The sequence below is a fragment of the Anolis sagrei genome, chromosome 1, assembly GCF_037176765.1.
Source record: "Anolis sagrei isolate rAnoSag1 chromosome 1, rAnoSag1.mat, whole genome shotgun sequence".
In the NCBI taxonomy this organism is placed as follows: domain Eukaryota; kingdom Metazoa; phylum Chordata; class Lepidosauria; order Squamata; family Dactyloidae; genus Anolis; species Anolis sagrei.
Genome location: NC_090021.1, coordinates 118,547,412 through 118,574,883, shown reverse-complemented (window position 1 = coordinate 118,574,883; position 27,472 = coordinate 118,547,412). Strand labels below are relative to the sequence as shown.

The 27,472-nt window shown below is 38.4% G+C and overlaps 1 protein-coding gene across 1 annotated transcript in view; it reads left to right on the top strand.

The window, feature by feature from the left end:
* The window catches only part of PRIM2 (DNA primase subunit 2), a 91,774-nt gene that overhangs the window by 41,231 nt on the left and 23,071 nt on the right, over positions 1-27,472 (top strand). The window contains exons 8-10 of the mRNA XM_060752803.2: positions 17,846-17,913; positions 19,879-19,951; positions 21,823-22,008. Coding sequence (XP_060608786.2) covers positions 17,846-17,913; positions 19,879-19,951; positions 21,823-22,008 — 327 coding nt within the window. The remainder of the gene's footprint in view (positions 1-17,845; positions 17,914-19,878; positions 19,952-21,822; positions 22,009-27,472) is intronic.

Here is a 27,472-nt window from a genome sequence, read left to right as displayed (position 1 = left end):
CAGTCATGCCGGCCACATGACCTTGGAGGTGTCTATGGACAACACCGGCTCTTTGGCTTAGAAATGGAGATGAGCACCAACCCCTGGAGTCGGACACGACTAGATTTAATGTCAAGGGGAAGCCTTTACTTTTTACACACCATTTTACAACACTATTTAATGGGACCTGAGCATCTATGTATTTTGGTATTCATGACGGGCTCTGGAACCAAGCCCCAATGGATATCAAGGGCCTACTGCATTTTACTTCCTTACAGGAGGCTTAATATTTGATACAGCAGAAGTCTGTATACAGTAGTTGGCTGTGATACATTGAACAAAAGTCTTTTTTGACTTGGCAATTGCTGCTATGGCTATGAAATGTTGTTGTATGGGACCATAATATGGGGATAAGCATCTATGTTTGCTGGACTGTTTGGGGTAACTTTGGTCCACCTTATGTGGAACCAGCGGGAATGGACATGCCCAAATGCTGCATTCTGGTATGCTAGTGTCAGGTGAAGTGTACTCCTGGCCTTGTTTAATCTCAGCATGTACTCGATTGCCAGATCATTTCCTCTTTTTTTATAGCAAGCATATCAGGCATTGACCTTTGCTGTGTGAACAATGCCTGTTCACACCTTGTCATCATGGCAGTGGGTTATTGAGCTACCAGGTTGATTAATCCAGTATTTGAGAACAAGGTAACTCTTTATATTGGCAGGTGATAATGGATGTGAAGCCACCAAAGCCAACATAAGGCAAATGCAAGGCTGTTGACAGGTTGGTCACTTTGCTGATGTCATTCTGTATCAGCTGCCTTCCCTTTCTGTTGCTTGTTTATCCAGGTAGAGAAGTGGGAATCTGGGCTTAGCCATCTCCATGCAGCTGTGTATTTTCCCTTATTCATTGTTCCTATTCAGGAGAAGAATCCCCTTTCTACTATTAGCATTTTTTCAGTTTTTCACACTTTAGCAAATTCATAATATATCATTATAAAGTGGAACATGTCCTGTTACTGGTTTATCAGTAGTCAACATTTGGAGAAATGTTTTTTTTTGTTTGTTTTTTTTACATTTTGGCTGAATTAGAGTTTGTCATGATACATATTTGTGATATTTTAAAGTTTGTAATAATATTTTCTAGGTTCTCATAATCCCCCCCCCCCCCCATTAAAAATGATAAGAAAGCAACAATAGGGTTCATTGCATATATTCTTAGGCCATAGGCTCAGGTAACAACTTAAAAGTAGCTGTTAATAAATATGTTCCCCGGAACTGTTGTATAAACAAGCCATCTGTTGTGTACAACCTATTGCAATTTCTAATGGATTCATTTGAATTAACCATCTATTTTTAAAGGGTGAAAGTATTCACAGATGGCAGGTTGTTAAAGAACGAAGTACTTTGGTTTGTGATGAAACAGTTGCTGGTTTTTATTGGTTTAGGCACAGCATTTCATTGCTTTAGTTGTGAAATCTGAACTTAGTATTAAGTCTTGCTGATTTGCTCAAATAAAACTGCTCAAAATGGTACTAGCATTGAAACTATGTGGATGTGAACTATGATGTAATAGCAGTCCACATCAGTAGAAGACAGATGCTCTTAATGATCCTAGAAGCAAATCCAGGGATATGAACAGTCACTTTGGTAATTTCCCATAGGAAATATTCCAAAAGTAGAGAATCAAACTAAAAATAGACTCTGGAATTTCTATTGAATATTTCACCATCAATCCTGTTATAAATGGACCAAATAAGTGAACAAGAATTGCATGTCAGTATTAACACAAAATATTTTTATTCAGCTGATATCATATTGAGGGCTGTTTTTCAGTTTCTTTGCTTATAACAAAATTTTGCATATATCACGTTTCTTTTATTCTACTGAGCTGCCAACTCTTATCTGGTTGACATGATGTTATCAGTTCATTTTCTTGGCTGTTGGAGTGGTTGCATCAGGTTTGAGAAAATTAAGACTATTGCCTTAGAGGCTGGGCTTTAGCACATCAAGTTAACCACCATCTGCAGTAAATCTTGCCAACTGAAAGGTTGACAGTTCAAAGCCTGGGTTGGGGTGAGCTCCTGGCCTTTTAGCCAGCTTCCTAGCTAGCAGTTCAAAAACAGCAATGTGAATAAATAAATAGGCACTGTTTTAAACAGGGAGGTATTTAAGGCACCCATAAGGAAATGCCAGAAAAATGCTGGCAATTTGATCAAGGAGGAAGTTTATGCCCAAAAGCTCTTCAGCAGGGAAGATGGAGTGACATCACCCCTCCATGGCCGGAACTGAGCACAGCTTCCAAGATGCCAAAGATGGGAAAAAGCCTATATACCTCTATCTACGTACAGTTGTCTGCCTTGTCATCATATAACAACATTGAATGTTTGCCATATATGTGTTCTGTGATCCACTCTGAGTCCCCTTCAGGGTGAGAAAGGCAGAATATAAATATTGTAAATAAATAAATTAGAGCAAGCCCTATTGAACCCAGTGAGACTTTTTCCCAAGTAGATCACTACAACTGCAGTGTCAGGCGTGGTACTGAAGTTATTTGTGTTCCAGTCTCCAAATCTCTTTGAACTAGAAGTAACTTGCTACTACCTTATTCTATTCAGCAGTGTTTTGAAGATTGTGTGTGTATGTGCATATAATTCCAAGTTGCCTGTTGACTATAGCAACCCTATGAACTCTGAGGGCTTGTTGCTTCAGTGCTGTTTACAGTAATCTTCGCACAATTCTGAGTTCAGAGCCTGCTTTTTTGTAATTTTGAAAAAAAAATTCAGCACTCCTGGGGTTTAATCCAGGTGAAGCAGTTATATCATCTATTACAGTTTTTTTTGAAGTTAGACCTCTCTTTTCCCCTCAAGATATTCAAGCATTTTACAATCAAATCTCTCCACCTCATTCACCCCACCAACTTTTTGTAATTTCATGCATAGAAATCTGAAGATCTTGGATGTTTGATTCATTTCATGCCCTTTTGGTTGCCTTTATCCAGGCATGACACTGATGTGGATTCTGTAGATTTTCTTATGATAAGCACAATTACTTTTGCTTTTCCTATGTTTGTTTACCATGCTACTTAGGTTTGAAACTTCTTTTCTTTTTGCCATTACTTCTTCAACTTTTCGGAGTCATGTTCTTTAAGCAAATTTTGCAGATGCATATAGTGTATAGATTTTATTAACTGTCTGGGAAATTGTCAGTTCAGTATCTTCCTAGCGAGATCAAAGAAAGGTGGAGATGCCTTCTTAAAATGAAGCCAGCCTGCTTATTCCCACAGCACACTTTATTGTGTATTCTCTATCCAAGTCAATTTTGTTTTAAATCAAACTCTGCTTAAAGGATTGCTGTTTATATACCTTTATATCATCTTGTTTTGCATCTAATGTCATGTAAATTGAAGCACTTCAGCTATATTTTACACAACATTGGTTCAGTGATTTACCATGCAGTGTGCACTTGATCTGGCTAAATACAAACATATTAAGGCCAACATGGGAGGTGTTCAAGGGATTTCTTCTTTTATTTTTAGGGATTTACATTATTGAAAACAGACACACTATTGAAAATGGCTTTATAGAATGCTTTGTACATAATACCGAATGAGAGGCTGCTGCCACTTAAATCTATATAAATATAAATGTAATGTTCGATTGTGGAATTAACGTAACTCAAAAACCACTGTACAAATTGACACCAAATTTGGACACAATACATCTATCAGGCCAATGTATATCCTTCACTTAAAAAAAAAAGTGGGGGGGGGGGAGGGAAAGAAAGGACTTTTACACCCAAAATTCCTACAGGGAGAAACAGTGCATGTCCACAAAGACCCCCATGGCCACTCCCCTTCCTTCGTGTGGGGAAACAGCCAGCCGTTAAAGCATTGGGAGCCAGGCACGCATGCATGGCCACACACACAAGCGAGAGTGGGCACCATGGGAGTAGAGGTGGAGGCTTGCTGCATGGAGCCCCTTCTCTTACCCTGCTATGTCAGGAAGGTGGTCTCCTCCTCATGCCTCTTCCTCCTCCTGCATGAGCCTCATCCTCCCCCCTTCCCCACTGGCTACTGAAGTGGTTGTCCTGGGAGCAGAGGTACACTGCAATGGAAAGAGGGTGGCCTCTTCCTCCTCCCCTTCCTCAGGCCTCTGCCTCCTCCCCTGTTAGAGCATGTCCACTGACTGTTATGCATTTGGTTTAGTAAGTTACATTAAGCTGAGGCATTCCATTGCTCACCGAGGTCTTCAGAAGATTGATCTAGGTATAGCCATACTCAGACGAGTGCTTGTGAGCAAAAATGTCATTTCAGATATATTAAAATGGTGGCATACCCCAGCAGGGCTCTTGACTCTTTGCTATACAGTAGGAACCCAGCTAAAGCCTCCAATCCTCAACATTTTTGTGTACACATGCATACACAGAGGAATTGTGGTTCAAGAAGAACATAAAAAGAATTGTGGGAGTGTAGTTCTGGATTACTGAAACGCTAACACAATGTAAACAAGGTGACTGCTTGTTTTAGAGAGGAATACCTTGAAGTTACCTCTGTTAATTGGAGAGGATTGTACTACGAGTGGCAAGTTCAGAATGGTATCCTTTGGACTCTTAAAAGTTGTCCAACCAATTTATGTTGCCCCAATTTATCCTTTGCACTGGGGGAAAATCATTTTAAAATGATATATCTAATAAGGTATTTCCTACAAAAATGAGTGGTCAAATAGATCATTTTCTACAAACATAAAATCCTACGTGTAGTCTTCTGTCTGGCATTCAGAGGTTGATCATGATATTGGAAACTACTTTTAGGAGAGAGTTATTTGTACTGGAAAAGCCCTCAACTGCAAATCTTCCACATTCCATAACACAGCACATCAACATTTTTTTCATTGGCTTCTCAGTTTTAGGTCTGCTTTCGGGTTATTTGGGAGTTGGCTCGGAAAATTACACTGGATAGACCACATAATCTTTGGTTTCTTAGATATGGTTATCACGATTCTCTGTGGGTAAGGAGATGGTTGATGGCATGCTCTGTATTTCAAAATCTAGAGCTGATAGAGAAAACTGATGTTGTTTTTGGAATGTTTAATATGATTTTAATGGTTTCATTTATAGTTATATAAATATATAGTTATATAGTTGTTTTAGTTATTATGCTTTGGTTTGTATAAACCGCATTGAGTCGCCGAATTAGGCTGAAAAATGCGGTATAAAAATAAAGCAAATAAAGCAAATAAATAAATATATATGTTGGCATTGAATCTTGCCGTTACTTGATGTACACCGCTTTGAATCCCCCCAGGGTTGAGAAAAGCAGTATATAAATGCAGTAAATAAATAAATAAAATCAGCAAATCAAATTTACCCAGAAACGGGCAACATTTGAGGCATCAAAATGTGTGTTGGCCAGTGTAATCAATGGGGTCCTTTTTTCCTAGACCCAGAGACGTGGTATTTCCAAAGCCCCAATTGTGTGTCCCCTGTAAATTGATATCAAACTGTTATTAGTTTTGGACCATTACAAGCTGCCACTTGGTTCTGCTGTTGAGTATGTACTTCCAGTATAAGTGAATAATGTGTGGTTTCAAGGACGTGCACATTTTCTGTTATTTTCAAGGTGAATGGCTTTATTTAACAAAAAGAAATGTTTATGTTTGTCCCTGAGTGTTATTTCCTAGAAGGACCTAGATATAGTACATCCTGAGTATTCCCAACAGATCTGATGCGTCTTTTGACTTCACTTAAGGGTGCAGACAGCACTATCAGTTTTGTGACACATGTACATATATACACGCACACACAAACCCGTGGTTGCAAAACAAACAGTCCTACTATGACTGGGATGTTTTATCTTGAGGATGAAGCATTCTTCAGACACTCAAACAAACTGGACTTGATAGAGATGAAGTGCTGCATTCTCAGTCAACCTTTTAAAATATTTAGGACTGCAGTCTTCGTTGTCTAGTTAGCAGGAAGTCTATTTTAATGCAGCTGAACTTAATGTGAGGAAACATGCCAAGGATTGTGCTGAACAATATTTATTGAAAGTAGTTAGTCATCACTTTTCTGTTCATAAGGGACCCCCAAAGCAATGCACAACAACAACAAAACTAAAAACATTCTTTTAACAGATTAGAAACTAGTTTAAAAAAATCAAATGAAGCCTTGGAGCTAAAGACCAACGGCCATATGAAATAATATTTGGGCTGCTTCTTGGTAGGTGAAGGGAAATGGAGCTTGCTTCACATCTCTTGGCAAATAGATCTTTGTGTGCTAGTGAATTGGTTACAGTAGGTTTCTTAGGAAATACTTTATGAATAACAAGCCTAAAGTGTTGTAAAATAGACGTAACCAGCTGGAAGAATCCAAAGGCCTGTCTTGTCCAATATTCCGTTTCACTGTGGTTAAACATGGAAAGCCTGCAAGTAGGACACGAGTCTCATAGCACCCTACCTCTTGCATTCCCTAGCCTGTGGCCCTGGGAGACACACTTTCTCAGTGAATGACTTGGCGCCTCTCCACACAGCCATATAACCCAGAATATCAAGGCAGATAATCCACAATATCTGCTTTGAACTGGATTATCTGAGTCCACACTGCCATATAATCCAGTTCAGTGTGGATTTTATAGAGCAGGAAGGGGGCTACCTTTCTTGTCCTCAGTGATGTGTATTATGGTAAAACTAAAACTATATTCAATATCATTCATTCTTTACAACAAAATAATGGCCATTCCTTGAAGTATGTAAATAATAAATGAAATGAAAAGGGATGGCAATATTAATTCTCAGTCTGATTTCTTTTATTTGCTTCCAAAAACCACAAAATTCCTGCCCAATTGTGTCCTACTGAAATGAGATAACTAGCCTTCTGGTTCATTATAATAATTTCTTGAGCTTTACCAAATGAGTTAGCACTCTGTTGAGTCTTATAACTTGGACATAATCAGAGTTACATCTGTGATTTACAAATTCTGCCTCCATAATTACTTCTATGGCATTATTTAATCTTTTTTGTAATGGGAACTTTTTTGTGTGTGTTTTGACAGTTTTAAATGAATGGCCCATGCTTTTATTTTGCTTCTTTTTTATTTACTTTCTTTTTCTGTTTGCCAAACTGATGTTGGCATAATACTGTGAGAAACTGAAACCCAATAAAAATTTCATGTACTTGTTTTGAGAAAATAATGAATTGGTTGTTATTCATAAATAACTATTCAAGAGCAATAGGTAGTCCGAATGACACATTTATTATGCCATTGGTTGTTTCTGTTAAAAGCATAACACTATTCAATTCTAATTTTGACAAAGGGTTTAGGAAAATATTGGATTAACCAGTGCAGGACTATTTTGGGTATACCTGCCTCCTCTCATTTAAAACTTCCCTTGCTTATTAGTAGTCTGGTCATCATGCATTCTAGTTATTTGAATTTTTTTAAAGTGCATTGCTACCACTAAGCAAAAGAATGTTGCTGATTAAATGTATTGTAAACCAAGCATGCAATTGGTATCTTTTATCTGATGTTTAATGGGAAGAAATTGTTAATTTAGGGTAATGAAATAGGCCTCCAAGTGTGGTGGGTGAATAGACCATTAGGTTAATTAAAACGAGGATATGTATCACTGCTGTAGTGGAACTATCATTTTGAAGGAGACAGTTTCATTTAGTGCTTGAATAGTGAAATTCAGAATGACTCTCCCCCTAACTGGATTTACGACATCTAAGACCAAGATAAATGGCAAGGGCAATTCAAATTTCTATTCATTTACTTTTACCTGCCTACCATCGCTTGTCAGTCTTGACTGCTTGTCACATAAAGGTGAAGATTTATTCAGCCTTATTTCAATCAATTAAATGCAAATTTTTGTTACTTCACTGTACATCACACAAGGCGTAAGTTCAGTACAAAAAATACTGAAGTTTTGGAAAAGTACTGGATAACTCTCAAACCTGTTGTAAGACTACAGATATAATCTTAATCAATGGGTTGCAAGGCTTTTTTTAATGGAATACTATTGAAATCATTTCTGGAACAGTATTTATTTATCGTGTCAGGGGCAACCAGACAATTGTATTACATTTCTAACAGAACAAAACAAACAAACAGACAAAACACAACATTTGCAAGCTTGGTAGTTGATTAAATGTCCTTTGACCAGTAGCTGGCCACTTGGAGTGCCTCTGGTGTTGCTGCAAGAAGGTCCTCCATTGTGTAATGAGCTGTGTTGATACAGCATGATCCATCTGCCCACAGGTGATATGTTTCCAGATATGCAAAACAGCAGATAATAGGGAGGGAACCCTTTTGAAATGAAGGACTTTTAGCCTAAGAATACCATAGAGCCGTGCTGTATGACCTAGAAAAAGATTCCCGCATAGCATAATAAAAACAACAAAAACAAAAACATAACAACAGAAGTGAAGAAATTGATACAGATTTCTTAAGTGTTTGGTAAGAAGACCATTTCACATGAAAAGATCTCTGTAAAAGTGGTGTAGCCATACAACTGTAAAAATGGCTGTATGTGTTATGTCAGGATTTATTAGTTGCATATCCTTTCTTTAAGTAATAACAGGGTCAGTGTCTCAGACTCAACCACATGTGTCATTGTAATTGTGGTGTGGTGACTAGTGCTGAAACTATAGTACGGTATATAGGTCGTAGTAACCCTGTGTTAGTTTGATGAGAGTTGGAGGTTGGTGGATGGTAAATAGGAGAGGGAGGGAGAGAGAGTTTGTACATATCATGTTAATATTTCTACTGTTGCCTGCAACTTAAGAAAGAAAAACCTTCTGGTTGGAACAAACAGCTTTGTGTCTCTGTGTTGTTTTTGTTCCCGAGGAGGCCACTTCACTACAAGAAGGTATTTGGCTCTCTAGCAGAAATGAAGAGTCCCTTCCACTGTACAACAGGGAATTTCATGCTGATCTGAACCCCTGACATGTTACACCCATCGGTGAACTCTGTTCTATTCCCTTCTCTGCTATGATATATCTGTGCATCTTTCTGAGTCCTTTCGCCTACAGGAAGTAAGCCCTGTATTCAAGTCATTTATTATAGAGGTGGAACACAGGGTGCTTACGAAGGTCTGCAGATCTACCTGGACTATGAATCAAGCACTTCTTTCATGAAACAAAATGTAATTGCTTCATTATTCATGTAAAAAGAGTTGAAGTGGAGAATGCTTTTGAGCATAGCATTCTCACAGTAATGAATGCTTGTGAAAAACCCAGGAGCAAGACAAAGCACAGCCAGTTGCTTGTGTTTCCTAGAAATTGTCATTTAGAGCCCTATTGCTTCTCGTACTGTCATACAGTAGCCACTGGCAATCTTATTCTGAAAGATTGTGGAAGTACTTCAGTGACACTGAAGCTTGACATGTCTTAAGCAGGCAGGTTTGTTACTAGGAGATTTTAGAACTCAGTGATTCTTGACTGCAGATAAAGACCATAGATTGCGTAAGGTTGAAGTTCTTATATTTAAATAAGGGGTTTGACAGAATAGTCGATCAACATTTTAAATTGACTGATTTCTTCACAGCAAGTTGAGGCACTCAAATTGAAAGATCCCATCTTCCAAAGACCCAGGAGATGCAAACACTCCCATGCATCCTTTATATCAGTGGTTCCCATCCTTCTTTTGATCAGGGTCCACTTGACCAGGGCCCACTTGAACAGGGACCACTTTGTCTAGGGGCCACTTTGACCATGGGCCACTCTCCAACTGTTCTGTCGCCACTGGGTCCGAACAAAATGTCTTTATTCTATAGAACGCAGACTTTAAACTCAGTGGGAAGCCGGGGTGCCCGAAGAGAGATTGTTAGAGACTTCCAGAAGTAATGGGCTTTAGAGTCTTTAAAAGTACAACAAAGTCTTTATTAAGGAACAAATCTTCAAACAAAACTTCACGGCTTTACTATCTTTAAGAGACTGGCACTAACTTGGTTTGACTGTACTATCTCATAAGGAAGAACTCTTTATAATCCCTCCCAAGCCGTCCATCACCTAGGCCTCGCTGGTCTGGGTAAAACTGCCGATCCCCAAATGCGTCTAGAAACCGAGTAACCTACCAGACGAAGCTAGAAGATGTTTAGCTGGAATTCTGTGGTTCTGCAGTGATGTCCTGTGGAAACTTCAGGGCTGTTTTCCCTTCTGGTGCTGTGAGGCTGTGAGCTCTCAGCCAGAGCCTTTGGGACTTTTTCCTTCTGTTTCCCTGGAACTGGATGGTCACTGGATGACCCCTGGATGGTCGCTGGATGGACCCCGGATCACCTTTGGATGATCCCCGGATGGCTATTTCTATTTCCCCGGAAAGTTTTGAGGAATGAAGCCTTTCCTACGGGACTAGCTGATCTGCGTCCTATAGACTGGCTTCCTTGTGTGACTGAAAATAGGCCCCTTCCCTCCAAAAGGCAAAAAAGGGGGCGGGACCAGGGATCCTAACTATAACTGACAGGTGGCTTACCCTATAAATGCAAATTATAACAGGAAACCCCCTGCTGCAAAATCCCAAGCATGGGTTTGCACACAAACATATAAACACAGCAAATAAATCTGGAGCTCCTGGAACAGCTGTTCCAGAACACCAACATTAGCACCAAAAGGGGCGGGGCTGGTTAGCTCTGCAGAAAGGAGTGGAGACAAAATAAAGAAGAAGGAGGTTCGCGGACCAGATTTTTGTTCTCGCAGCCCACCGCTTGGTTGAGGCCCACAGGTTGAAAACCACTGCTTTATATGATAAGTTCCCAAACCATACTACAAATCACTTATGCCCTTTCTTATTAAAACAAAGGTTTGCCATGTTATATGAGGAACTTCCAGAGACAAAGTAGTTTGCAGGTTCCATGAGTTGCAGAACTAGCTAAGCAGTTCTTGGAATAACCCATTTTATATTGTGTATAGCAACTCAAAAGGTAGAGTATCCCCATGTAGTTCAATTTTATCATTGATGAATAGTTCAATTTATCTGTGATAAATAGTTCAATTTATCAGAAAGTACGGGGGAAAGAGAGGAGAAGGATAAGTCTCTGAAGGGCTCCCCTTTAATCAAAGTAATAGCTTACAAACACCAAATTGTAATTGCAATTCAAAAGGTCTCCCAAACAAGAGAACTGTTTTTAACATGTTGGACTCTATTCAAAACTGTTTTCCATGTGCCACTAAAGGCCTGTTCATTGCTTTCCCTTGAAATATGTCTATTCCCGCTTTTATTTCCTCAAATATGGAACTTCGTCAAGCTAATTTCCAAGATGTTAACCACACAAAACTTTTTTCCCTTGCTATTCTTAGACATTAAGTGTTTAACTTTAGGTTGGCATTATGCCTTCCTATTTTTTATATATATGAAGTGCTTAGGAAAATGCTGTCTTTCGAATTATTTTTCATCAAAAAGTTAAACACATATTACATTATAAGTTTTGAATCTTTTGTGTCCTTGGTAAGGTTACAGATTGAATAGAAGGCTTTCATTAATTGCAGCACAGTATGAAAACTTAATTTGCTTTTAATGCTTGAGGTTGAGGAAAGAAAGGTTGCAATAGGTAGTTTCTTTGGTGTATTTCAAAGAAATTGTTAGTCTAAGGTAGCTGCTAATTGTAATTTCAATTGTCAGAATTTATCATTGTTAAAGTTACTTTCATAATAATTTCACTCATATGGTATGAACCACATGTATTTAATCGAAATGTGTGTATGTGACTTGCGAAGCTTTCTCTCTCTCTCTTTTTGAAGCCTGGAATGCAATTTGTAGTGTGCATACAGAAAACTGCTACCTATAAACACCAGAAAAAAAATCAAGACTAAACTGAAGACAGTGTCTGGAGGATGTTTATGGAAAATTGTTTCCCTCTATCTGTGTACCTCTCCATATTATAGGAAAGGTTCTATAGGCCTCCAGAAGCAATTTGGTCAAGCTGAATAAGCAGCATCTAAACATCAAATTGGTAGGGAAACTTTTCTAAGCTCTTCTTTTCACTCCTCTTGTAATCAGAGTTGATGTACCTTACTCACATCGACTCATGGATAAGTTGACCCAGGTTTTTTACATTTGATTTTTGACTAAAATTTCTAGACTTCCATTTGAGTAAGTTTATGTGAAAATATGTATTTCTTGCTCTTGACATGTGTCTTGGAAATTCATAGGCATTCCTATTACAAACCTTGTTTTGTGTTCAGAATATTTTGATCACATTTTCAGTACATTTTTGTGATGCATTTATGTGTAAATGCAACTTCCGATTTACCAAACCAAATTCAAGTGGATTTTTCCTATCTTACTCTTTTTTTCTAATGTCTGCATTTGTTTTATGCACTTTTGCTTTTCCAAAATGTATTATGAACCTCGAAATGTATGGATTCCTGAGGCAAGATGTGCTTTTAGTCTTGGCGGGTGTATTTTATTTGTCGTGAGGAAATTTAAACCTGACAAATTCAATTCCTGTCTCCATAACTATTACCCAGAATTCTTAATATTTGGGTTTTGAGTGTAATGAGAAAAAAACACTCTCATATTGGACAGGTATATTGACTCAAATGTAAACACACATACACATTCCTGAAAATCCCTTCTTTGTTTTATGAAAGGTCTTACTTCTCTTAAATTGTGAACAGTGATATAGACATTTTGTGAAGCATGATTACCCAGGTGATGTTAATTAATTGTGTTCTAGTACTTTTCCTTGCCTTTTCATACATAACACTTTCAACACTTTGATCTTACATGTATGGAATAGCTTTGGTCCTACGTGTCTGAAATAAATGGTAGGTTCTACTTCATTTTTCGCACATTTTGGTCAAGTTGGATGAGATTCAGAAGAAGCACAGATTTACATGATGAGAGCTGTGTGCAGAGGCAAAATTTTGCCTTTTGCCTCAGAGAGATTTGCCTCAGCCAGCTGTTTGGGACTTCAGCTCCCAGAATTCCTGACCATTGGGCATGGTGACTGAGGCTTCTGGGATTTGAAGTCCCAAAACTGGAGAGCCATAGGTTGTGCAGGCCTGTTTTAGATTGCATTCAGAGTTCTTCACTGTTGTCATTGCTGACAAAGGTAGTTTGGAGCTGTAGACCAAAAACATCTGCTGGGGTCCTGTTGCTCACCTTACACTATGTGAGAAAAACAAACACAATTCCAGCTTCCTTATTATGGTGGCATGATTTATTAGTTATTTTTTATGAAATAGTATAAAATTATAATAAATAAAATTAATGCATGATATCTGGAATACTTGGCTTCGAATTCTGTGAGCACCTCTTTTGGACCCTGGACCCATGAGAAGCAAGAAATGCAAAGTTCCTTCTTTAGGTCTGCTTTCAATCCATCTGGGCTCTTTAAAAAAAGTCACCTTAATGACAGGGGAAGTTAAAGAAAGATAGGGCTGTCAATAAACACATTGTAGATTGTTTTGTTAGTGTTAAATCTATTGGCATCTAATTTCCTTTAAACATAAATGACAATGACCAGCTAATAACAAGAAAACAAGCTAATTCTCAATATGAAATTCTTGTGTTAAGTGTTTTTTTTTTAGTTTTAACAAATGTCTTGAGAGAATATACATAGTGCTAATTTTCAGGAACTGCAATTGCTTATTTTGACTATTTCTTAAGAACTGCAACATGCTAAAGGTTAAAACCAAACTTTTTCAAAATTGATCAGCATTGAAATGTCAGCTGTCTACTTATGGCAGCCTACCAGCATGCAAACACGGGGCTAATATTGATTTCCCTGGTTGCATAACATTTACATTGTGACATTTGCTACAACATTAGCAAAACGGTTGTTCCTTGATCAATCATTTCTTGATAGTACATACCATACAATCACACTTGATGTGACCTATTTGGAAATGCATATTAACTACTGGGCTAAAGTGTGTTTTTCAAAATGTAAACCTGAGCTGAAAAAATTCAGTTTTCTAACATAGATAGCATTTTAAGATCACAATAGAATGTGATTCAAAGTGATCCAATTTCAAGAATGCAATCCTCTGCTTGTTTATGCAGAACTACTGCATTTAGTGAGACTTCTACGTAAGCAGGTATCACTGTAGCTTTAGTCAAAAATGGGAAAACCTGTGAAAATTGAATTTATGTTTTGTTGTGAAATACAACTTTGGGGGCACTAAAAAAGCTAGTTAAGCATTCTTAAAAGAGATTACTACTATTATTATTACTGTTTTCACCCTGCTTTATCTCTCCCACAGGAAATGTTTAGCTTCCTTTCCTTTCTCGACTTTCTTGTCCACAACTTTTTCTAATTTCCTGTGGAGGATAAAAGTTTATCAAGTTTTATATCACCCTTCCACCAAGTGTTCAGGGTACATAGATAGATGCCCTTTGCGTCAGTTATTACATATATACATACCTAATCACTTTTTCAGCTTTTCAGCACTGATGGAGGCTGACATCACAGCTAAAGAGTTTTCCTTTCATTTGTTTGTTTCCATCCCTGCTTGTATGAGAATAGAAATTTTTAATAAAAAGCAGGTGGAAGGCAAATCCAGACCTTCCTCCTTACCATGCATGTTGTTGTTCATTCGTTCAGTCATCTCTGACTTTTTGTGACCTCATGGACCAGCCCACGCCAGAGCTCCCTGTCGGCTGTCACCACCCCCAGCTCCTTCAAGGTCAGTCCAGTCACTTCAAGGATGCCATCCATCTTGCCCTTGGTCGGCCCCTCTTCCTTACCATGCATACTGGTCTTCAAATTGAGTTGTTTATGCTTATTCTGGAGCACTGCTTCTTAAACTGTGGGTTCCAACCCAAATAGGGCCCTCTTAGCTCAGTGTTGAGGTCACAAAAAACTGGCAGCAGTAAAAGGTTTTTGAACTCCATCTAGACATTTAGCAACAATGTGCAGTGTTTATATTGGATCCGGCAGAAAATGATTCCATTGCATTTCACAAAAGAAAATTCAGCATGATTAGCAAACTTTGCAAATGCTGATTTATTACCAGTAAATTTGTTTTTTTTATACCTATTTTACATACGTATATGCACGGGGTTGCATAAAGAAAATTGGGGCCGAAAGAAGTTGTAAGTAGAAAAAGTTTAAGAAGCTCTGTTCTAGACCAGGAGTGGTGCTATACTCCATACATTAACATGCCATGTAATTTGATTCAGAGAGAAAAGGACTGCATAGGGTTACCTGGTCAATGTAAGGATAAATTTTGACTCTTTCCAACATGAAGCTCGCTTGCATCTGGCAACAATAGGAGGTAGGTGGCTCACTTAGGACCTCATCCCTTGAGCAGCGGGAAAGCAGGGGAAGGCTCAGAGAACAGTATTACCCCGTTATCTCCCATCTTTCCCAGTTTTCCAGCATGGCTAGTCACCCCACATAATTCTGTGCCCTTCCCCACCTTTCCTTGACTTCTCTGCAGCTTCTGCAGTTGGGATTTAAACAGAATCAGTCTTCTGAAAACGCAGTCTTTCCTCTGCTCCCCTTCGATGCTGCCACAGAGTTCCACTAGAAGTGACCTTGCGTTGTGGGACTTGGTGGCAGCAGCTCAGGGAAACAGAGAGAAGACGTTCTCAAGCCAGCATGGGATGAGGTCCTTCAAGCACCAAGTAGGTCATATGGGTTTATTGCTGAGCCCTCTCCTCTTTTCATCCTCTGTTTATTTCCCCAAATCCTGTTCTTGGTCAGTCAGGTTCAAATGCCAAACGTTCCAAGTTCTTGGAGAGAGGTATTTGGTGGGGAAGCAGTTTCAATTATCTTTGCCTTAAATCTCTTTATTGTGTATCTCTATTTGATGTATTATGTGCTACTGGCACAGGCCTTGGTACAGTGGGAAATTATGTGAAAGAATGGGATGTTTCTTATGCTGAGTGGAATCATGCCTGAGTTTCTTTAGACTGTAGATGTATGTGACAATTTGTTAAGCTAGCATGCCAAATAATTGTAATTCATTACATAGACTTTAACAAAATGCAACTGTATGTCAAGATTTGGTGATTATGTGATGAACCTTCATGTGACCCACAAAACTGACCTGACCCACCTGATAGAGCATGCATATTATCTTGCTGTGAGCAAGGTGAAATGTAGGGAAATTATTCCAACATGCTGTGCTTGCCCCTCTTTGGAACAAAATGCATAATCAAATATGAAACTGTCAGTTGAAAAAGACAGTGACTGCTGTTCAGGCTTGTCCTTTGCTTGTCTGGTTATTAATCAAACACTATCAGCTTGCACCAAAAAGCATGAAATGCTTGCACTAAAAATCAATCAATCAAACGATTTTCTCTGGTCTTTTGAGTTGTGACCAGTAGAGATTTTAATAGATTTGTTGCAGTGTGCAAATTCATTTTCTAAGTATTTGTATTTTATATTAATCTTTCACTAAGGATAGCAGATTAAATTTTAAGCATGAAATGTTTTTTTTAAAGATGTATCTTTTAAAAAAAATCAGTGGCATTGGATTTAATTATAAGAAATAACGTTTTAGCTTATGTAGATGACTATGTTGCATGGAGCTACATAGGCAGTTTTTCTTTTCCAGGGTTTTTTGGGGGTTGGGTGGGTAGGAGGGGTATCCTATATTTTTTAAAATATATTATATCCATACTAAAGTCACTCCACTGACTGCCAATTAATTTCTGGGAAAAGTACAAAAGTGTTGGTTTTGATCTTTCAAGCCCTACATGGTTTGGGTCCAGGTTATCTACAGTGCGGGTCTGGTTTCAGAAGTCCATAATGTCATGTGCAGCTCCTTGCATGGGCTTCCTGTAGTTCTTATGTGGGATTTTTTCATCTCTTGGAAAAGCTAAATTTGAGAGTGCTACAATCTCCAGTGCTTTATTTATTCCATATATGGAACTTTAAATGCAAACTCTCTTGAGTTTGTGTCACATTGGTGACAATGGCTTTTTTTCTCCTGTCTTTTACACAAATGAATAACTTCTAGACTTCTGGTGCCTTTTCATATCTTGCAAATTATTATTACTATTGTCAGATCATAATAGATTTTTCACGAACAATTTATTTTATTGATTAAAACAGTTATATCACAGGATATTGGTGTACAAATAAAATGAATTTAAACAATTTAAAATGAGAAAGCAATGGAGAATGATTTTTCTATTGCCTGCTTTTCCTGTTGCTTCCTGACTTGCCTGAGAAGGCAGAACAAACAGCATGAGAGACAAAAAATGAATTCAACCAGAGCATGTTTAGCACAGGAAGGAGTCAGCACTATTTGCCATAAGCAGAGCTTCAGGTACATGGAATATAATGCATGAATAGGTTAATATTTGGAATGATTTAAGGATAAATTTTAATGAAAAGTTAGAGGTTTGTGTGTCATGCTGATGTAAAGATGCATGTAATAGAGAAGAGCCAAAGAATGATAAACATATGGAGATTGCAAAGATATTGATGACAGAAGAGACAAGTCATCGATTTCTAGAAACTGGATTCAGCAGGTGAGATAGAAGGTAAAAGGCAGCGAAGTCCTGCAGTCATCAAAGCTGCCTGTGCTAGTTAATACAACATGACTTGGGTTATTAGCGACTGCATCATTCATATTATGAAATTTAAAAAATATTGAAATATTGTGTTGGTCTATACCACTGCTTCTTACAGTGTGGGACCTGACCCAAATGAGGTCCCCATAGTTTGGGGTCATGAAAAATTTGGAACAGTAAAAGGTTTGAGTGCCACTCATTTATACAAATCTGTTAACCACAATGTGCACTTTGCAGAAAATGCTTCAGCTGTACTTCATGAAAAGAGAAAATCAGCATGTAAAGCAAGCCTTGCAAATGCTGATTGATCCTCAGTAAATGTTTAGTCTTTAATACCTATTTTATATATCTGTATACCTGGTCTAGAACAACTCACATTTTGTCCCATTCTCCTCCTCAGATTACAGCACGCTCGCTTCCCATTATACAAACCGATGAGAGACTCCAGCCTCTGCTCAGTCACCTCAGGTAACATCAGTATACAGTTTCCCATGACAAGATACAGTACATATATTTCTCTGTACTGGGCAGCTCAGCAGGAAGGAAACGGTTGTATATGTTGATGCTGCTCCCAGCCAGCATTTCTCTACCTTCCCAGACCAAATATTAGAAACTTCCCTGTTATTCCAGCTCTCTCTCTCTCCCCCCCCCCCCCCCCCCCGCAAATAGTCTTATCAGTTCCACTGTTGGGATTGCTTTCAGGCCACAAAAGAAAGTTATCTTGTTTTTAAAGCTGGGGTGACTCCTATCTTCATTATAAGCAGCTCCACTTTCTTTATCTGGCCTCAGTCAAGGCAGAATTGTCTCAGCAATTTGGTTCTGGGTTATCTGAAGAGCTCAACTTTCTACTCCCTTCGTTAGAGCTCTTCCTCTGATACCAGCAGTTGAGTGCAGAAAGTGTTTCTCTGCCCCAGTACTTTTTCAGTGCTATGAAGGTTTCTCACACCATAAGTGCTGCACATTGCTGCATCAGTAAGCCACAGACTGCACTCTTCTGGTCTCATCACTCTTCTCCTCTTCATTCATAGAATTAAGGAGTCTGAAGATAATTTTGCAAACTGTGTTTTGGCCATTATCTGGAATTGCAAAATTCAAAATTGTCCATATGGGACCTGAAATTGTGACAACTTTGCTTTCTGACAGTTTGCTCCATGCACAAGCAAAATTATTTAAAAATATTGTGTATGTGTATAAGGTATATATGAAACAGAAATGAATTTTATGTTTAGACCTGGGTACCATCTCCAGGAAATCTTGTTATAAATGTATATGCATACACAGGTATTTTGAGCCCCTGGTGGTGCAGCAGGTTACATTGCTGAACTTGCTGACGGAAAAGTTGGCAGTTCAAATCCAGGGAGTAGGGATGAGCTCCTGATGTTAGCCCCAGCATCTGCCAACCTAGTAGTTTGAAACAGTGCTCTATGCGGTAATATCAGCCACATGACCTTAGAGGCATCTACAGACAACGCTGGCTCTTTGATTTAGAAATGGATATGAGCACCCCCACACCCAGAGTTGGACACCATTAGACTTAATGTCCAGGGCAAACTTTTACCTTTAACTAGACAAGTATTCTGAAATCCCCCCAAATCTGAAACACTTGTGATAAGAGATACTCAAGCAGTAGTAACATTTATGGAAATGCTATCCTATAATGAGCATGTTGCATCTGATGAATTAGTAATGCTGTTGTCATAAAACTGCCTTTTCAGTCAAAGCTTCAAGTTTCCCCCTCAAGTTATCTTTACCATATATTTGTCCTTGAAAAATGTCCTCACTACTTGAAATTCCTGTGGAATATTCTCCTTTGCTCAGAACTCTTTTAAAGCCACAATCATGATTTTATTATGTATTCCCTTGGGTTGTCTTCTCATAGTGCTCTATAATATTTCAGAAAAGTTGTCACCATTCTCTGATAAATTAAAGAAGACACACTTCTTCTAGTGGTTCCTTTAATAAAAAAACCTATGAGATCTATACCTGAGGTACTAGAAATGGTTTCTTTGAACAACTACTTTGATATGCCTTGTTACATGTCTGATATTTTGCTCATACTTAAAATATAATATTCAGCTTAGGATGTGATTTTGAACATATTTCAAAAAAGAAATGCATTTCAAATAAATGGCCCAGAATATATGTATGGTAAAAAGTTAGAAATGTCTTAGTTAAAGGGTTTTTTCCCTTCCCTGTCCATCCGTTCTCAAAAACTGAAGGGATAAAAATAAATCCAACTTCCACGTGTTTTAATTAAAATTGCTAATTTCTTACATTGAATTATTGCTTCTAAGAGTCATTGAAACAAAACATAACAAAACAGATGTTGCTGTTACTATGTTCCCATAGTAACAGCAAGGTTTTCTTTTGAAATTCTGAAAATTATATTTGCCACAAATAACTTCCTTTTTAAATACCTTCTCGTCGCTACAGCCATGCATATGTTGGTCCAGATTACAGCATCGAAAAAAATATTGGGAAAATTTCACTGGAACAGATTGATGCCGTAAGTGTTTCACACTTTTGAATCGCATTATGCATTCCTTGAGTTTTGCATTCAGGTAATGACATCTATGTACAAATGGAAAACAATAATGGATTGGGTCTACAAGTCTTATCAGCTTTTAATCCATTACTTATAATGTCTCAACAGTAGCAGACTATATAAAATTCACATTGTCTTTAAAACATGGTATAGAAATGTACTTGTTTAGACAGTTAGTAAAATAGAAATACAACAAAGTGGAAAATGGAAATATTAATACACATTTGAGGTACCATTTAAGAGTGTTCAAAGCTATTTTAGCCCAGTTGCCATACCATTGTTGGGAAATTTTTAAGATATCCAAGACAGAAAGGCCCTGTCTTTTCCACAGACAAGTAACATCTAGGCCTTTGATACCTTTTCATCTCTCAAATTATTTTTAGTGGCCAATGACTTAACCACCTGGCTATTCCTGTTTAAGACAACCTTATGCAATTCATGTTGCTCCATAAGTGTATAGGCAATTTAAAGGCACATGCAGATGCTCTTATAATTGTTTCATGGAAGCTGGAGATTTCTTATTTAGATGATGATGATGAGGAGGAGGAGGAGGAAACAACAACTCAGTATATATATCTGGTTGTATTGGACCTGAGATGCAATGTTTGTTGATTATTGGGTTGCTGTGGGTTTTCTGGGCTTTATAGCCATGTTCCAGAAGCATTCTCTCCTGACGTTTCACCCACATCTATGGCAGGCATCCTCAGAGGTTGAGGGGTCTGTTGGAACCTAGGCAAGTAAGGTTTATTTATCTGTGGAATATCCAGGATGGGAGAAAGAACTGAACGAAATCCGGCTACCAGAATTAAAAAAAACTCTAAAATCAGGACAGTAAATAAAGAACAACACTCAAAAAGTTGGAGAATTCCAAACAATCAATCAGGGCCAGCTAACAACTCCCAACAAAAGATTTCCACGGGCAGCAGTCAGTCAGGTTTTGAAGCTGCAAGGGTAATCAAGGTGGCCAGTTGCAACATTCATACTAGCCTCAAGCAGACAGGAGTTCTTTCTCCCACCCTGGACATTCTACAGATATATAAACCACACTTGCCTAGTTTCCAACACACCCCTCAAACTCTGATGATGCCTGTCATAGATGTGGGCGAAACATCAGGAGAGAATGCTTCTGGAACATGGCCACACAGTCCGGAAAACTCACAGCAACCCAGTGAATCCAGCCATGAAAGCCTTCGACAACACTTTGTTGATTATGCTTGTTTCAATGACATCTTCATTTTTAATTTTAAAGAGAGGCTTAGAGAATTGATGTTAATATGCAGAACTTAATCTAAGCCAACATGCTGTAGCGGTTCGAGTTGGCATAAGACTCTGGAGACTAGAGTTCATATTTCTGCTGAAATCCCATTGGGTGACTGTGAGCAGGTTACACTTTCTCTGCCTCAGAGAAAAACTATGGCAAACCCCCTTTGAACAAAGCTTGTCAAGAAAACCTGGTAATAATTTACCATAAGTGAAAAACAACTAGAAGGCAGAATGCAACAGCGACCATCTTAGAATTCACTTTATTTGGGGAAACCTGCAATTTTAATAAAATCTATATAATAAACGTGTAATTAGCTATATTGGTGGACACTTTGAGCTAGAATTTATGAATGGATTTTAAAAAAAATAAACACACTCTGTTGTTCTGTTTGATCTTGTGTCTTGTACAGAAAGACATACTTGATTAAAAAGCTTAGAATCTCATTGAGGCTATAAAATAAATTTGTCCATAACTTCTGCATACATTTTCATCTTATTCTGTTCACCTTTCTAAATTAATTTAAGCAATGAACACAGTACAACCTTTAATACGAGATTTCCTGTTGCAGCTTTCCGTGAAATCCTTTCCCCCCTGCATGCGCCAGCTGCACAAAGCTTTGCGTGAGAACCACCATCTCCGTCATGGAGGCCGTATGCAGTATGGGCTGTTTCTAAAGGGCATTGGCTTAACATTGGAACAAGCTTTGCAGTTCTGGAAAGCGGAATTCATCAAAGGCAAATTAGATGCAGATAAGGTAAGTTCTTGGTTAGGAGCCCTCTTCAGTTGTCAGTAGTTGTATTTTGAATGCTTACATAGTTCACAGGTGTTATTTATATACATTATGGACAACTGGTATAGATTAAAGCATCAGCATCTACTCCAAAACCTCTGTTTTTACATGCGTCTCTCATAAGAGGTTCCCATCGTCACCATCACAACCTTTTGTTCATTTGGTCTTTGAAACTGAAAACTGGGAATCAGGACTCACACCTCTTCTCTCCTTGTATGCTTATATAATTTAATTCATTTCTATCATAAGCAACTCTTCCAAAGAGGGGGAAAAACCCCAATGTATTGAAATGCATCTTGGTGTGTATTTGTGAAAAATCACTGTAGGGACCACATTCTAAAATAGATGGTGTCCCAACATCATGTGACTGCCCTTCTCTTTATGCAATGAGATTTCCCCTTCCTTAACACAGACACACACACATCACAAATCGTTTCCTTCCATTTGTTAGCCATACAATTTAGCTTATTTGCCAAACTCTGCTGTTCCATTTTGTGTGTGCAAGAGGCTTTGGGACTTTCTGATTTTGTTGTGCATCATTTTTTTTCCAGCATGTAAAAGATTTAAGATTAATAAGTGATATGCTGTGAATTTGGTGAATAAGCTCAAGTAATATTACATCAAGGAGCCGCGATGGCTCAGCGGGTTGAAAATCAGGATCTGATTTTCATAAAGCATTATTTTGGCTTTTTAGAGAATGTTCTTTTGTTGAAAACCTTTCTTCATTCTAAACCAAAATAACTGGTACCACTATTTTTATGGCTTTTAGTTATTTATTTCACGTTAGATATCACTAGTTGTTTGAGCCAGAGATGTGACACATGCTCTGCACGGCACTGATTAATATAATAGAAAATTGGAGTGCGTTTTTTCCTTTGAATCTATTGACATGCTTTTTAGTCCTTTCTTTTACAAACATGACCATATAATATAATTCAAGTACATTGTGCTGTGGTAGGATCTGGAAAATCTCAAGAAAACCTCATGTTGGTTTTACTTTATGGCAGGCATAGGCAAACTTGGGTCCTCCAGGTGTTTTGGACTTCAACTCCCACAATTCCTAACAGCTGGTAGTCTGTTAGGAATTGTGGGAGTTAAAGTCCAAAACACCTGGAGGGCCCAAGTGCCTGGCCTGCCTTAAGGTCACCATAGGTCAGAAACACCTTGAAGGCACACAATTACACATTTACCCTAGTCTAGACATATTGTTGATGGTGAAGTGGGACAAATTTGGATTAACTTGACAAGCTTAGAAATTCTGCTTATTATATTTGCCTTAATCCTGCAGTTTCCAGGGAGGACTATGCAGACAATGTGAACATTCTCCCACCCAGAAGGGTATTATTATTTTTTCTATGATCACTTTTTCTCTAATGCAGTAATAAAGAGAGGGCTCTTTGGATGAATGCTTTTTCAAATGGAACTGTAAGCGCGTTTCTAAAAATACATAACCTTTGAAAACAATAGAAATTAGTACAATAGTTTCCCGTAGCCTATATAAAGCTACTATTAAGTACTCTTCTTCACAACATGAGAAAAAAATGATTAATTAAATCTGATAAGGGAAGTGATTGTTAAGATCTCCCCCCCCCCCAAACAATCCCCCCAAGAGCCCAGAACATTTAAATAACTTAACGCAATATATAGAATGCAGTCTTGAAATAACAGTATGGAAGACAATAATAATATTTCAAAACTTATTATAAATGTCCTTTGCAGCATATTAAAATAATTCTTTGAATTATAACTTTTTTTCATACAAGTTGAAGGACTGAATTTTATATATGTTGGTTAAAAAGCTGCTTCTTCGACTTGAAATAAAGAGGTGTTTGTGTTTGGATGCATGTATGCATGCAACACACATTGAAGGGGCATCAATGTGCCCATTTAGTTAAGGTGCAAGAAGAAAGCCTTAATCTTTATAAGCTCCACAATTCTGTTGTTCATAGAAATACTTAATAGAATCAAAAAGGCCAGGCCATAGGCTATTGTGGCCTATGATCTAGGCTTTTTGATTCTGCTAAGTATTATACAAACTCAGGAACAACAATACGTCTACTGAATCTTGTGCTGACAGTAATAGTTTGGCTGAAAATTCTCAGACTACCAGTAGTGAGCTTCATTTAGAAGTAATTTTCAAGCCTTAGTTTTAACCTTTTCACCTGTTGCACATGAACATCATAGCAATTCTGTGTTGCATAACATAGCTGTTCAAAATGTTTTGTAAGATCTATGAGTTCCTTTTCTCTCCTGAGGTTTAGATTCTGTGAAATCAAGTTTTCTCTTTGTTTTGTCTTCATTGGAAGGCTAGGCATATATATCTGACCTGCATTTTTTCATGAAGGCATCCAAAGAATGGATGAAGCCTAGGACTCACAGATTTAACCACTGTTATATGGTATACACTTCAGGATGCTTAAAGATCTTAAATGCAAAATTCTTCATGTAAGAGAATTGTTATGGGAATGATCCCAAGGTGAAGTGAGTGTGTGTGTGTGTGTGTGAGTGTGTGTGTGAGTGGGTGGGGGGAGTTGCATGCCTTTTATATCACATTCTACCAAACTTATTTAATACAGGATGAGAAAGCATGTAGGAGAAAACATTTTCCAGAGGAAGAATTACTATGGCTTTTGCAAAACACCTTATGAAGAACCAGTTCTTTTTGAATTCCTTAAGCTTTTGAAATAGGGATGATCTGGTAGTCATTCATACTTAGAAAGCTTTTGATAAAATCCTCTGCAAAGAGTCACATGTAAACTTTGAAGGCATAGGATAAGGGAGCCAACCCTCGAGGGCAAAAAAGGCAGAAAGACGATAATAAATAGGCTGCTCTCACCATTGGAGAAAGGAGTGCTTACCACTCTCCCAAATATAGCCACTTCTCTGCTTGATGTTTCTTCTAACGCAGAAGACAAACTTGAAATAATCAGACCATCTTTTGCCTCCTGTTTTCCAGGTTTCTTGAGGACCATTCTGGAAAGGTAGAGAGGGAAGTGCACTACACAACTGCTATGGCATTGACTGTGGAAATTGCATGTTGTTATGTTCTAGTGCCTCTTAAATGAAGCGGAAGAGGAAAGGAACACAAGAGTGGAATAATGATAGCTGCTTTTCTATTTTGAATTGGATGAGAGTAATCTGAGTCAGTCTTGTAAACGCACAGTATAGAGAATTAAAATCTTGTCATTTTAACTACAAGGGTCACTGATTGATGGACACAGCTTGTTATTTTGTCACTGTAGTATTGAAGATTTGAATGGATTGTGTGCATGTGGTTGAATTCTCTGCCTTGGTAAGTGGAGAAATCCACAGAAGTGTAAATGTCATGGCCCAGAAGAAATGAAGGCAAAGTGCCATAGGTTCTCCTAGTTCTCTTTTGCTCAGAATACAGCCCTTTCTCCAAGCTCTCTCTTTAACCTTCTATTTCTTTTTCTCTTATAAGCCACATCTTCTCATACAACTTACTCATTTCTTCTTTGATCTTATTGCATCCTTCTGCTCATTGTCTTGAAGACAGCAGATTAGTTGACTTTGTCCAGGTGAATCAAGGCATACACTTTCCCATCATATGAACTGGTCAGTCATCCAGAGCCATCATTTTTTAAAGCGGTGGCTACATCAGTTGATTATTAATTTACGTTCGAAATTGTCAGGGTAATATGGAGAACCCCAATACTTTAATCAGCTCTTATGAAATGAACAAATTGAAATCCACTTAGGCTGCATTTCGCATTAGAGCACCCTACTGTGTGATGTCCCACTAAGAGGTAACATACTCATCCTTCAGATGTGTAGAAGTTCCACTTTGTGTGGATTTCTCATCTCACTAGTTCCATGAATAGACATTGACAAGATAGCATGAAAATACATTCTGGATTGCTTGAAAGGAGGACTCCACATCCTGTGTCAGGACCCAGAAGCCTTAAACAATGCCAGACACAGATAAAAGGTTCAAACACAGCTTTATTGCAAACAAAAGGACCTACAAAGCACTTAACTTCAGTGCTAAGGCCCGCTGGAGCAATTTGGCACCAAAATAAAGTCAATAGGAGTAACAAAAATATAATCCGGATTATAGTGCTACCTAATAATCCAGATTAAACCAAAGATGAAGCAAATTGCTGAAAAAACAAAATAGGACAAAAGCACAGTCTCTGAAGCTGGAAAAGCATAGTTTCAAAACTCAAAGTTGTTACAGTCACAAAAGTATAATCATACAAAGTCCAGAAGTCCAAAATCGTAGTCAAACCGGTCTGTAGTCAATTCCGTTGAGAAGCAAGGCTGGAATGCTGGAGTCACCGAGGAAACAGGAGTACAGGAACACACGAAGCTGTAACCCAGGACCCAAGGTGGAAAATTGGCAGTACAAAGAATTATGTCCCATGAAGACACTTTGCCTTCTGCGACTTGTAGTCCAAACTGAACCCACTTTTATCTCAAAGTTCTTCCTCGGAGCTTGATGAGCTCCCCTCCCTCTCGTCATCACTCTCAGCTGCTCCCACACCTGCAGCTGAATGCCCATCCCTCCACCTCTGCCAACGATTATCAGGGTTCAGATCCTGCCAAGAGTCCTCTGGCTGCCAATCCCCAGTGAACCCCCCAAATTCCTTACTAGAGGTGGGCTGGTTACAGATATCCCTTATGTTTTGCACAAGGGCCCAATCTAACCCCTTCTCTTCTTCCATATCACTCCCAGTCCCAGAACTCCTTTCAAACCCAAGGAAATCTTCATCCTCTGTTGGTGCACAAAGTATTTCCCGAATACGCTTCCTTTGTAATTCCCCTTCAGACTCTGGCTTCCGAGCAGCCCTCTTTACACCTCTGCTCACTTCCCCATCCCCCATCTCACAATGGGAGAAACCTGGGAACGTGTCAGTCTCGCTTGGAGCCATAATGATTTCCCTAATGTGCTGACGCTGCTGTTCTCTCTCTGACTCCAAAGTAGATCCATTCTCCCTGCTACTAGGAGTAGCAACTCAACCAACACGCTGAACTACAACATCCTGCTTACAAGACTGCCTCATCGGTGCTGTATATAAAGTAATCTATAATAGATCTGTCTAGTGTTTCTTCATATAGATAAGAACTTCTATATGTTTCTCTCTGTTTACTATATTAATAAATGGAGGAACTGTGAGCAGTCAAGGGCCAATCAACTTCAAACATATGTCTTCCCTGCCTCTCCCTAGAAAGTGGTGGATATAGCTCACATTGGGGATTTCTCTTCTCTATTGACTTTGAATACACCTTCCCAATAGGTACTCTGTGTACCAGTTTCTTGCTACCATATTGCATAGGTCATTGTAACAGAAAGTCTGTTACATGCCTTATATGATATTGCTGAACTACTCTCAGGATAATGCTTATTAATGCAAGAAATTGTCATATGCTATTGGAATAAGTACATTCCATCTGTTAACTGAATTAA